This window comes from Microcebus murinus, chromosome 27, assembly GCF_040939455.1.
Source record: "Microcebus murinus isolate Inina chromosome 27, M.murinus_Inina_mat1.0, whole genome shotgun sequence".
Classification (NCBI taxonomy): domain Eukaryota; kingdom Metazoa; phylum Chordata; class Mammalia; order Primates; family Cheirogaleidae; genus Microcebus; species Microcebus murinus.
In genome coordinates this window covers 5845562-5858892 of record NC_134130.1, presented here as the reverse complement: position 1 = coordinate 5858892, position 13331 = coordinate 5845562, and the positions used below count along the sequence as shown (strand labels likewise).

Below are 13331 nucleotides of genomic sequence, written 5' to 3'. Positions count from 1 at the left end.
CGGACGGCCACCTGGGCCCGCTCCGGGTGAGCAGGCCAGAGCAGGGACCCGACTACCTCCGGACGCGCGTGCCCCGCTCACGGGGTGCGAGGGGACGCCTTCCCGTTCCTGTTCACGCTGTGAACACCGGGCCTTTTCCTGCACCAAGAGCCACGATTTTGGCATTTTTGTGCTTTTTCTTGGTAATGTTGCTGTTAAAACTGCCCCCCACCCCCGCCAGTGTGCGCTGCAGCGCGTTCTAGTGTCCCCGGCGCCAGGGGACTGGGGGAGCCTCGCGCAGGAGCCCGGCGCCAGAGAAGCCCCGCTCAGGAGCGGGTGGCGGGGCCTCGCCCAGGCCCTGGGTGCGCAGGATGGCGCTGAGACCCAAGGCGCCTTTCAGCAGGACGCAGGACAGGCTGACCGAGCGCCGTGACCAGAGGCTGGCGGGAACCTGACCCTGGACGTCCCGGGGGGGCATGGCGCACGCCTGTCAGTGTTGCAGGCAGCTTGACGGGACAAAGCTACCGCAGGGGACGAGAATCGACTGGGCCTACGTATTTAGGTGCAAAGAGGCATCGAGCTGGCAGGCGACTCTGAAATGGCCCCGCACGATAACACACACACACACACACACACACACACACACACACACACACACACACGGGCTAACGTACACACAGAAAAGGCCGGCGCCATGGCCCCGGCCCGTAATCCCAGCACTCTGGGAGGCCAAGGGGGAAGGATCGCTGGAGGCCAGGAGTTCAACATTAGCCTGGGCAACATAGTGAGACCCCATCACTACAAAGATAAAAATTATCAGGGTGTGGTGGTGGCACCTGTAGTCCCAGCTACTCCAGAGGCTGAGGCAGGAGGATGGCTTGAGCCCAGGAGTTGGAGGCTGCAGTGAGCTGTGATGACGCCACTGCACCCCAGCCTGGGCGACAGAGCGAGATCCTGTCTCTAAAGCACTGCAGCACTCATGCCACTTTCCTATAGGCTTGAAGGCTTTTAAAATAAAATGTTAAAAAAAAGAAGAAGAAGAAGAAGAAGAAGAAGACGTGCTGAGACGGGTGGGTGCAGAGAAACACCCGAATAACATGCAGTCATTGCCCCAGCAGAGACGGGGCGGGGAGGTGGGAAGTTCACTTTTTACTGACCACACATCTCACTGCCATTTATTTATTTTTTTTACTGTAAACGTGTTATTACTTGTATTTTAGGATTCGCCCGCTGCACGGGGGCACAAGCAGGGAACGGAGCAGAATAGAAAGCCCAGAAATAGCCACACGGAGAAGTTCAGCACGGAACGAGGGGACATCTCAAACGGGAAGCACGGCCAGGAGCCACCCGGAGCAATGAAACCCGCGTAGACCTGGCGCCAGGGCAACTCCCAATAGAGCAAGAGTGCAAACGTGGGGAAAAAAGAAAAAACCTATACAAGTCCCAGAAGAATTTAAATACAACCTCAGAGCAGGGAAGGTTTTCCTGTTCATGACACCAAACTGGGAAACCACAGAGGGAAAGGACGATAAACTTGACCACACAGAGACAAAACACCTGCCGGGCATCGATAATCATCACAGGAGAAGATGAGAAAAGAACGACCCAAACTCGCATCACAGACCCACAGGCAGCTCCCACGATATATAAAGAGCTCCCACAAATCAACAAGAACAAGACTGACACCTCGACTGTAAAACAGGAAAGATGCGATCACGCTGTTCCCAGACAGTGAGGCCCGCGTCCCGCGTGCGGGCCACCGCGGTGACCGGGCGGGGCAGACAGACCGGGTGTGCGGCCGGGCGGCCCCGCCGCTCGCAGGCAGCTCGGAGCCAGCCTTGGCGGTGGCCCTGCGCCCCCAGTGGGTGACACTCCGTTTTCCAGCTCTGGCAACGACACGGATCGCTGGTGGGGAGAGGGGGGAGCCCCGTGAGGCCGGGGGCCAGGCCCTCACACCCACGCTGCCAACGCTCCCCTTGCAGAAAAACATTTTCAAGCAAAGAGGAAACGTTACAAAAGAAAAGCTGTATCAAGAGGTTTTTCTCTGATTCACGTTAATTTAAGCACGCATCGCGACTCTGCGGAGAAGTCACTTCCCCCGTGAGGTCGCCGCGGTGGGGCCGCAGACGAGGCCGGGCTGGCAGGAGGGCGGCAGGGTCCGGTCTGGTCGGGAACTGCGCTCGCTCTGCGGCCTGCCTCCAGGGTTTGTGACGCTTGGACGTGGCGCCGTGCGCCTGGGGAGGGTGGCCCCCAGGGCTGGCCCGCGCCCAGAGGCTGCGACAGCACAGCATGCAGCCCCCATGCTCCGGGCTGCCCAGCCACCTCTCGCAGCCGGGTCTCTGCGCCGTGACCTGGGCGCCCCCCACGGCTCATCTGATCCTCGAGTGACCCTGCTATACAAATGAGGAAACAGAGGCACAGAGGGGCGGGACAACCCGCTGCCCGTACCTGTGGGGCCCCTCGTCCTGGCCGCCTGCCGGGCCCCGCCCGGCCCCACGGCCATCCTCCCACCACTGCCCGCAGCCCGGCCCCGGCCGCTCACGGGGTCCCGCACGCAGCCTGGCCCCATGGCCATCCTCCCACCGGCGCCCGCAGCCCGGCCCGGCCTCTCACGGGGTGGGGGGTGGGGGGGGTGGGGGGGCCACACCCAGCAAGGCCCTGCCGGCCCCGCCCGGCCCCATGGCCATCCTCCCACCACCGCCCGCAGCCCGGCCGCTCACGGGGTCCCGCAGGCAGCATGGCCCCGCCCGGCTCCTGCCGCAGCAGCTGCCTCAGCCCAGGGCAGCTCCGCCCTCCAGGGGCTCGAGACCCACCCGCCCCACCGTGCCCTCTCGACCCTCCACAGGACCTGCTGCTCTGCTCCCAAAGTCCCTTCGGTATGGCATCACTCATTCCTCACAGCCCCCGCCTGGACACCCAGTCCCCTCCACTTGTCCCCGGGCTCTCACCCTCAGGCCCCACAGCCTGTCCACCCTGCAGCAGCCACCACCGAGCACCTGAGTCAGGACCTGTCTGCCCACAGCCCTCCATGGCTCCCACCTACCTTGGGGTCAAGGCCCAAGTCCTCCCTGGGACCCACCAGGCCCTGCACGACCTGCCCTGTCCCCCCACCCCCTCCCCTCCTCCCTCTGCTCCAGCCACACGGGCCTCCTCGCTGTGCCTCCAACACGCCATGCACAGCTCTGCCCCAGGGCCTTTGCACGGGCTGTGACCCTGCCTGGCACACTCCCCCCACCTCCACGATGCAGGTCCCTCGTTTCCTTCACATCTCCATTCCAACGCCCTCCCGAGGACTTGGCCTGGACAACCCCCTCGCCGTCTCTCTCCCCTTCTCCACGGCGTCCTCTCAAGCCACATATTTTGCTTCTTTCTTTGTTCACTGTCCACACGCTCCCCGCCCCCCACCTCGAGTCGGGGGCCCGTCTGCCTCGTCCCCTGGTTTCCCAGCACCCAGCCCGGAGCGAGCATTCCGTCGGTGCACCTCGCTGCCCGCACCCGCCAGGGCAGCACCGCCTGTGCAGTGGTCGGCAGGGGAGGGGCTAGACGGGTGCTGGGTCTGCTCCCTGCCCACCGCCAGGGCTGGGGGCTCAGGCACCTGGGGGCCCTCGGGTGCGCCCCAGCCCCTCGCGTGCTGGCCTCACGGGGCACCGAGGTGGGGCGGGGGCTCCGGCTAATCCCCGAGGGCCGTAATCCCTGAGTGCCCGGCCCTGCGGCGCCGCGTCCAGCTGGCACCCGGCCGGCAAATCCCCCTCAGCCAGCCTGGGCGCCCGGGTGAAGGGACGCGCTGCTAAGCCCAGGCGGTGGGCGGGCCTGGGCCACTCCTGGTCCACGCCCTGCTCCGGGCGGCCTCCCCAGCCCTCCTGGAGCCTCAGTTTCCCCATCCATAAACTGTCAACGCCTGGGTCATGCAGCATCCCTGGAGGGTGGGGCCCCGCCGATGCCTGCCCCACTGGGTCCCTGGACCCCGCGGCTTGCATCTGGGGGAAGAAAAGGAGGTCCCTTGCACAGAGGCGCACGGCTCCAGGTGGCCACCGCGGGCTCAGCCCCACACTAGGCCCCGCCCAGGCTCCCGGGGCTCCGCCTGCTCTGGTGGGACCCTGCCACCTGCTCCGCACTTTCCGCACGCACTCCGGACGGCCCAGGGCCCGGCCTGCTCCAGCCTCTGCACTGGCCACTGGCGCCCAGTCTGGGGCCCGAATCCCCCCAGGACCTCGGCTCGCTGTGGCCAGGCACCTGCACGGCCCGCCTGAACTCCACCCCCTCGGCTCGCCGCGGCCAGGCACCCGCACGGCCCGGCAGGACGCCACCCCCTCGGCTCGCCGTGGCCAGGCACCCGCATGGCCCGCCTGAACGCCACCCCCACCGCCATGGCCACAGCCGTCCCCACCAGGCACCAGAGCGCGAATCTGCACTCGCTGGCCTGCTCAGACGCCCGGTGCCGCCAGCTGTCCTCAGAGCAACACCCCGGCCAGGGTCCCGCCTCCGAGGCCTGCGTGGCCGGCCCTGCCCCCACCTCGCTGACGTTGAGTCTGTGGCGCAAATGGGTCCGGCTCATCCCTACCTCAGGGCCTTTGCACGGCGGCTCTCGCTGCCTGGGAGGCTCACCCTGCGGCCCACGCTTCCCGTCCAGGTCTGGGCTGGTGGTCACCTCCCTCTCCGACCCCTCGGTTAAAGCAGGCCCGGCCCCATCCCTTGCCACGGTGGCCACAGCGGTCCCTCCCCGCACCCACCACCGCCCACCACGGCTTGACTCAGGAGCCGGCAAAGGTTTCCCGCAAAGGACCGCACGGTGAGCGCCTTCGCTCTGCAGGCCGCGCGCTTGCGGCCGCCGGGAAGCTGCCCAGGACGGCGTGTGCACGAGGGGGCAGCGCCGCGGGCCAGAGACACTTGGAGAACGAGAGCTGGTACGGTGGGACGGGGTGCCGCGGTCAGCGGCCCCTGGTGGCGGCCCCTGCTCCCGTCCTCGGGTCAGCCGGGAGCCGCCTTGGTCCCTGGTGTGACCTGGGCACCTGCGGCCCCGGCCCGTGGACGCTGCACTCGGGAACGTCCCATGAACGCCTGTGGGGACCACGCAGCATGGCCGCCACACTCCCCGGTGACGCCGCGGCTGGGCCGTGGGGACGCAGCCGGCGATGGGGGTTCCCTGAGCACAGCAGGGGCGGGGGCGGGGGACCCGGCGTGGCTGAGGCCCTGCCCGTCCGTCCTCCCCACGCAGCCCACGAGAAGGGGCGGCCACCACACCCCCTTCACGGTGGGGACATGGAGCCCAAGCGCCACGTCTGGTCCTCGGTGGAGCCAGGTGGCTCCCAAGGCCGCGGCTCGGGGACACTGGGGGCTGCGGCAGCTGATGTCATCTCCCAGGAGGCGGCCGGGGCAAGCTGGACCAGGACCCTCCTGCCTGTGTCTGGGCCTGCTGCCCTGCGCCGCGGCCACCCCGGCTCCGTCACCACCTGGGCCCGCTGCCCTGCACCATGGCCACCACGGCTCCGTCACCACCTGGGCCCGCTGCCCTGCACCATGGCCACCTCGGCTCCATCACCACCTGGGCCCCCTGCCCTGCGCCACGGCTGCCCCGGCTCCGTCACCACCTGGGCCCGCTGCCCTGCACCATGGCCACCCCGGCTCCATCACCACCTGGGCCCGCTGCCCTGCACCATGGCCACCCCGGCTCCATCACCACCTGGGCCCCGCTGCCCTGCACCATGGCCACCCCGGCTCCGTCACCACCTGGGCCCCGCTGCCCTGCACCATGGCTACCTCGGCTCCATCACCACCTGGGCCCCCTGCCCTGTGCCACGGCTGCCCCGGCTCCGTCACCACCTGGGCCCGCTGCCCTGCACCATGGCCACCCCGGCTCCGTCACCACCCCCGTCCACGGCCACAGAGGACCCCCGCGCCGGCTCTGCGGCCCTTAGGGCGCCCAGCGCTGCTGTCCAGGCGTACCCGGCCCCGTGTGCCCTCCTCGCGCCCCTCCTCAGGGCTCCCTCAAATGTCACCTTCCTGGCAACGCCATCGCCAGCCGCCCCGTCCGCCTGGGGCTCCTCCTTGGCATCCACCTGATGTTTACCAGGCGGCGTGTGCCAGGCGGCTCCGGGCGCTGGGGACGCCATGGGAATGACATAGACGGTCCTGGCTCCTGTGGCGCTCTCGCTCAGGAGGAGGGATGGTCAGAACTCACGTCAGCAGAGCCATATGTCTCCGGTGGTGACAAGTGCTGCGGTGACGAGAGCAGGAAGGGAAATGGGGGGGGAGGAGGAGGAGGTGCAGGAGCTAAGGAAGCAACAGGCACAGACACGGAGAAAGAACATTCCTGTGCCCCCCACAGCCGTGCAAAGGCCCTGGGGCAGGCCATGCCTGGCGTGTTAGAGGCACAGCGACGAGGCCCGTGTAGCTGGAGCAGAGTGAGGAGGGGCAGAGAGGGAGGAGGGGAGGGCGGGGAAGGGACGGGCAGGTCGTGCAGGGCCTGGCAGGCCGTGGGGAGGACCTGGGCTTTTCCCCCGAGGAAGGTGGGAGCCATGGAGGGCTGTGGGCAGAGGAGGGACAGGCCTGTGCCAGTTTTTAACCGGATCATTCCAGCACGCTCGCGCTGCAGGGAGCACGGGAAGAGGAGGGAGGCCTGGGCGGGGCCAGCTGCTGGTCCAGGCAGGGAAAGGAGGCTAGAGCCGCCGGGCGGAGGCAGGTTGGGGGAAGAAGTGGGCAGATTCCGGCCAGCCGTCATGGCGAGGCTGACGGAATCTGCCACCGGATCAGATGTGGAAGGGGCGGGGGCTCAGGAATGAAGCCGACTGTCCAGGCGTCGCAGAGACAGGACGGGTGCGGGGAGGCAGCTCAGGCCCAAAGCCACAGGCGGAGTGTCCCCAAGCCCCTGGCCCTCCCCGGAGCCACTCCCGTGAACCAGGTGCCCGGCAGCCCAGGGCGCACCGCCAGGCTTCTCTGGGCCAGGACTCGGGAGCGAGAACCCGGCACTTACAGCAACCAGAGTCTAAACCACCAACAAGATAGCGTGTCGCCTCTGGCCAGACTGGCCAACATCGCCACGGCGACAGCATGCAGAGCTGGCAGCGCCGGGGACACAGGCGGCCTCCCTCGGCCCTGCCGGACGGGGCTCCCCACCCCGACGGACCGTGGCCTTTCAGTCCGCCTGCCACTGACGGCCCAGCCATTCCGAGACTGGGCTCCAACTGCCGGGAACTAAAGCGCCCACAGGTGCAGGCCCGCGGCCACAGGCGCCTGCCACCACGCTGCTCCTCACAGCAAAAAGTGACTCCACAAACGCTGGGCTGTGCCCTGCAGGAGGCTGGTTGGAGCAATGACGGCAGGTGTCTACGGCGGGCGCCAATCGCCGCTGACGGCCACTAAGCACTCGCGTCGACACTTTCAGGCTCACGGCCAACCTGACTCGGACACGGTCATCAGCCCATGTCACAAATGGGGACACTAAGGCTTGGAGAGGTGAAGGTCACCCAGAAACCGAGGGGCTGAGCTGGGAGTGGACCCCGGGCATTGTGACTCACCCTCCCAACCATGCCCTGTGCGCGGAGCGCTCTCTCCGTGAGGATCTGACACCGGTGTGGGGGAGATTCCAGGTGACTACAGCGAGCAAGTCGCCGTCAGACGCCGCTCGGCGGTTCTCGCCAGGGCGACTCTGCCGGCAGCGGACTCCGGGTGATGTCTAGAGACACCTGGTTGTCACGACCGGGGATGCTCCCGGAACGGGGTGGGTGGAGGCCAGAGATGCCCCCAAATAAAGACTTTTCCAGCCCAATCTGCCAACAGCTGCAAGGCAGAGAAACCCTGGTGGGGCACGAAACCGTCTCTCGAGGACCAAAAGGACCACTGACGTGTGTACATGGGGTATGAAAAATACAAAGATATTCATGTGTCTGCACGCACGGGCCTGGGTAGGCCACGACCCAAACTTAACAGCACTCGTGGCAGCCGAAATGGGTTTGGAAGGGGAGAAGCAGGTCTTAATTTTAAAATGAATAAAATAAACGGGTAGCTGCAGTCAGATTTCTGCAGATTTCGGGGACAGGCAGGGAGGACAAGCCCCGATCCCTCAGCTACCCCACGCTCAGAGCCAGCCACGGCTGGAACTGGGACTTCATCTGTCCCCAGTCAGCCCCTGATTACACAAACGGGTGCCGTGTGGCTTTCTTGTGGTCAGGGAGTCTTAGGCTACTTTGTCTCCGACAGCCCAGGCTGATGGCAGAAGTCCGGGGGCGGGGGCCGGGAAGGGGTCCCCGGCTGGGGCCCACTGACCCCCTGCATTACTCTACCACGCCTGGAGCTGGCCAGGCCAGGGCACCCGCTGCCGCCGGCAGAGAACAGGGCGAGGCGACTGGCTCGTGGCAGTGAACCAGGTCATCTACCGAGCGGGTCCAGATGGCCATGGGGAAGGCAGTGGCGAGCGACTTTCAGAGCCCCGGGGACCTGCTCGCGCCTGCTCTCTCTCCCCAGACATTTCCCCCGAGTCGCAGCACCTCCTCGCCCGCTGCCAAGGCCGCCTGGGGAGGGAGGCCCGGGTGAGAAGGAGGATGGGTACCCACGTGGGTGTCTTCAGAGACGCCGACGGCTGCTTGGGGAGAGAGCGCAGGATGCTGCCAATCCAGAAACTTCCTATTTGGGAGTTGTGACCTCGACTGAGAAGGAACTGCTCCCTCTGGGCTCTGCACGCTGTCCCCTCGGAAAGGGAGGCTGGGAGCCCAGGGGTGGGGCAGGGCTAGGCGGACGGGCTCCCGGCACCTGCTCCGCTGCAACGCCCGAAGACGACGCACTAAGGGCATGTAAGCCGTGCCCCCTTCACGGCCAGGGCTGCCCTGCTGGTGTCCAGGCAGAGAAGGTGGCTTGGGGGTTGGGGATGCAGAGTGACAAGGCATCCAAGCCCCCTGCTCTGCCACCCTGGCTGCCACCCCAGTGCCACGGCACTGAGGGCTCCTCGAAATGTCACCCCCTTGGCCCCCTCGTCGTCCAGGCAGGCAAACCGAGGCCCAGAAAGGCAAGGAACGGTCAGCGCACCGCGCCCAGGTCTGGGGTACTTGCGGAGGGACAGGTGACACCACCGGCAGGCTGACCCAGATGGCCCGGAGGACCCCCCCACCCGCACCTCCACCCGAGTCGCGGCTGCTGCGGCTCCGAGGCACTCGGATGCGCCCCCCCGGTGGCTGCGGTGGGGACAGGCCTGGAGCTGACCCCGGCCAGGGGTCCGGGCAGGGTCGCAGCGCCGCGTGAGGGGCAGCGTCCGCCGGGCCGGGCGGCGCCGGGGCGGCAGGTGCCTCTCAGGACTGGGCGCCCCCAAGCCCCCCGCGCCGTGCCCGCGCCCCCCGCGCCGTGCCTGCGCCGTGCCCGCGCCCCCCGCGGCCCCGAGTGGAACGTCCCGGCCCCGCCGGCGCTCGGGCGGGTCCCCGGGCCGCGGGGGCCGGACCGTTACCTGCCGCCGCCCCGCTCTCCGCCGCCCAGGCCGCCTCCGCGCTGCCGGCCCCCGCCTCGGCGCTCTCCGCCTCGTCCGGCACCTCCAGCTCCATGGCCGCGCGGACCGCAGCGGGGCCCGAGCTGCGACCCGGGCTGCGGCCGCGAACAACAGGCGCCGCCGGCGGGGGGCGGGGGACGCGCCGGGCCGCGCGCGGGGGGCGGGCCGGGGCGGGGCCGCGTGCGCCGGCGTCACCGCGCACGGCCAATCGGGGCTCGGGGGCGGGGCCTGCGCCACCGCCCGGGCCCGGGAGCGCCTCGATCGCCCCCGCGCGCCCGGGGGTGGGAGGACAGCGCCTCGCCGCGCTCGTCATCTGGCTGCTGAACAGATACGTCCCTAATGCTGACATGCACAGCGCAAATATAATGACGCCCGCCGTCCACGACGTGTCTGCGACCCGGCTGCAAAACACATCCCACGGTTTATGCCAGGTGTTACAAATGCAGGCATTTCATTTTTTAGATTTTTATTTTAATAATAACATATTTTACTATTTTTTTATTTTCTTGTGTTCCTGGTAAACAGTCTAGGGGTAGTTATAGCTTACTATTAATAAGAGAACAGCAGATAATATTTAGATATTTACATAAGCATTTAATAATGTGCATATGTTCATATAAATGTAAGTAGCAATGTGGATGCTGTTTATATAAATATAGCAATGTCCATATTATCTATATAAAATAAATAATTTTTATTATATATTTGTATACCTATAAATTATGATACGTATATAAATGAATATAATATAAATAAATATGTATATAAGTTGATGTAAATATTATAATATAATTATATAACATATGAATACAAATTATATAATATGTATATAAATATAAATTATATAACATGTACATAAATGTAAATTATATATGTACATAAGCAAATATTATTTATATTTATGTGAGTAATAAAGGTATTATTTATGGTTATGTGACTATTATTTACCTATTATGTATAGATTACTACTTTAAGTCATGAATAGTTAATACATAATAAGTAAATAAATATACATTTGTGTAGATATGGATAATACTTATAGTAGTCATATAAATTATTGTAATACAATAATCAATCCATTTTATTTTATTTGAAACAGACATAAATTATATATTACGACAAATATTAATATCATTAAAAATATGTTGCTATTATACCATAAATGTTAATATTAATATATAACATGCATTTAAATAATATTGTTTATAATATTGGACAAATAAAAAAAGAGGAAAAAGATATAATAAGGATGAAATAAAAAAATAAAAGTATGTAATTTTTTTAAAACAAAGAATATTAAAACTTTTTTATTTCTTAAAATTAAAAAATATATAAATATAATAAGAAAGTTATAAGTGGTAACATTAAATGCCAGTCCCAGAGCTAAAGCCTTTGCACATATTTCCCTAACAGTTAGAAACTTGTTTTTTGTGCTTTGCTACTAATATACGCCCAGTATGTGACACCTAGTACCCAGCAAACGTTTGAAAATATTAACCAGCCAAATGCTATCACCCCCATCTCACACACACGAAAACTGGAGCTCAGAGAGGGTAAGCCACTTGCTCAGAGTCACACAGAGAACGGTGCTGCGATTCAGCCCTACGGTTGTTCTAAGAATAATTGTGGGCCGGGCGCGGTGGCTCAAGCCTGTAATCCCGGCACTCTGGGAGGCCGAGGCGGGCGGATTGCTCAAGGTCAGGAGTTCGAGACCAGCCTGAGCAAGAGCGAGACCCCGTCTCTACTATAAATAGAAAGAAATTAATTGGCCAACTAAAAATATATAGAGAAAAACTTAGCCAGGCATGGTGGCGCATGCCTGGAGTCCCAGCTACTCGGGAGGCTGAGGCAGGAGGATTGCTTGAGCCCAGGAGTTTGAGGTTGCTGTGAGCTAGGCTGACGCCACGGCACTCACTCTAGCCTGGGCAACAAAGCGAGACTCTGTCTCAAAAAAAAAAAAAAACCCAAGAATAATTGTGTTAATGGTGTCATTAAAGAATAATAGTGAATTTATTAATGATATGGTTAGGCGATTTCCTCTGATCATGATGTGGGTGTTAATAAATGTGGTTGTGTGGGTGCGGTGGCTCACGCCTGTAATCCCAGCACTTTGGGAGGCCGAGGCGGGAGGATCGCCTGAGACCAGGAGTTCGAGACCAGCCTGGGCAACATAGCAAGACACCCCCCCCAATCTAAAAAAAAAAAAAAAGTAAAATGGCAAATCTCTTATTTATTCATTAAATGTGTTATGTCGCGTGTGTTTTCCCACAGTTCTTCTTCAAAGGCCCGAGGCAGGGTCCTCTGGACACACGTCAGGAACAGGACTCCGGATTCAGGCAGCGTCTGTCTGGGGGGGAAGGGGGAGCCCTGGTTCTCAAAGTGCGGTCCCTCGGCACCGCGGGGCCGGGCGCGGGGAACCGGGTCCTCCCGGGCCGGGCTCGGCGCAGGCGCGGTCCGCCCGCGCGGTGGGGGCGGGGCGGGCGGCCGTCGAGCGGGCCGTGGAGAGGAAATAGATTTTTTTTTTTTTTAATGCAGAAACTGGCGCAGCAGCGGCGATTCAGAGACGCGGAAGTGGCAGGCAAACGGGCCGGGCCTCGCGGAGGGGCGCCGGCGGCTCCCCTAACACTGCGGCCAGCGCCCTAAAACGCACACCCGTGTGACTTTAATTTTTAAAAAAACTTAAAAAAAAAAAAAAAAAAAAAGACTGGTGCCGGGAATGGGGGGGGGGGAGGCAGGCGGGGCCGGGATCCGGGTGAGACGGTGGCTTTTCGTGCCTTCGCTTGTGCACCGTGTCCAGTTTGCAGGCGGGTAAACTGAGGCCGCTGGGCCCGGGCCGTTACCTGGTTTCTGGCGCCCCCTGGTGGCCACAGTGGCTATTACCGTCAGCACGAGGTACTAGGTGGGGCTCATGCACCTCCCCTTGCCGTTTTCCGCTCATCATTCATTTATTCCAGACGTATTCATTGAGGCCGGGCGCGGTGGCTCCCGCCTGTAATCCTAGCACTCTGGGAGGCCGAGGCGGGCGGATTGCTCGAGGTCAGGAGTTCGAGACCAGCCTGAGCAAGAGCGAGACCCCGTCTCTACTATAAATAGAAAGAAATTAATTGACCAACTGATATATATATAAAAAAAAAAAACTAGCCGGGCATGGTGGCGCATGCCTGTAGTCCCAGCTACTCGGGAGGCTGAGGCAGAAGGATCACTCGAGCCCAGGAGTTTGAGGTTGCTGTGAGCTAGGCTGACGCCACGGCACTCACTCTAGCCTGGACAACAAAAGTGAGACTCTGTCTCAAAAAAAAAAAAAAAAAATTAGCCGGGCATGGTGGCGCATGCCTGTAGTTCCAGCTACTCAGGAGGCTGAGGCAGGAGGATCGCTGGAGCCCAGGAGTTTGAGGTTGCTGTGAGCTAGGCTGACGCCATGGCACTCTAGCCTGGGCAACAGAGTGAGACTCTGTCTCAAAAAAAAAAAAAACTATTTATTGAGTACCTATCGTTGTACTGGGCACTGTTCTAGGCCATGAGCAAGACAAACCCATGACTTCAATGAGGTGACATTCTAGAAGCGACAGCAAACAAGCTAAGGTAGTTCCGGCAGCTAAATGCCTGAAAGCATAATTATTTTTTAATAACACCCTAAATAGCTAATATGCATTAAGCACCTGTTCTGGCACGTACAGAGCCATAACTCAAGCCGATTTAAATTTTAAACGCTGTTTAAAATGTTCTAGGTCCCACATTTTTGGAACTCTGCCCGGTTGGTATCGTATAGTAGCCACAGTCTAACAACGTGAAAAGAAACAGGTAACATTAATTTTAACCCTAGATTTCATTTAAACCCAGTACACCCAGAATAGGATCATTTCAACACGGAATCAGGATTCAA

General features: G+C 61.1%; 1 protein-coding gene across 3 annotated transcripts in view; it reads right to left on the bottom strand.

Annotated features, from left to right (window-relative positions):
- The window catches only part of PIP5K1C (phosphatidylinositol-4-phosphate 5-kinase type 1 gamma), a 50728-nt gene extending 41148 nt beyond the window's left edge, over positions 1-9580 (bottom strand). For 2 of the 3 annotated variants that reach the window (XM_075998327.1, XM_075998329.1), the window contains exon 1: positions 9410-9579. In XM_075998327.1, coding sequence (XP_075854442.1) covers positions 9410-9503 — 94 coding nt within the window. In that variant the 5' untranslated portion in view covers positions 9504-9579. Of the gene's footprint in view, positions 1-9409 lie in introns of all 3 variants that reach the window. The other variant, XM_020283938.2, reaches the window with a different exon arrangement.
- Between the last annotated feature and the right edge of the window lie 3751 nt (positions 9581-13331).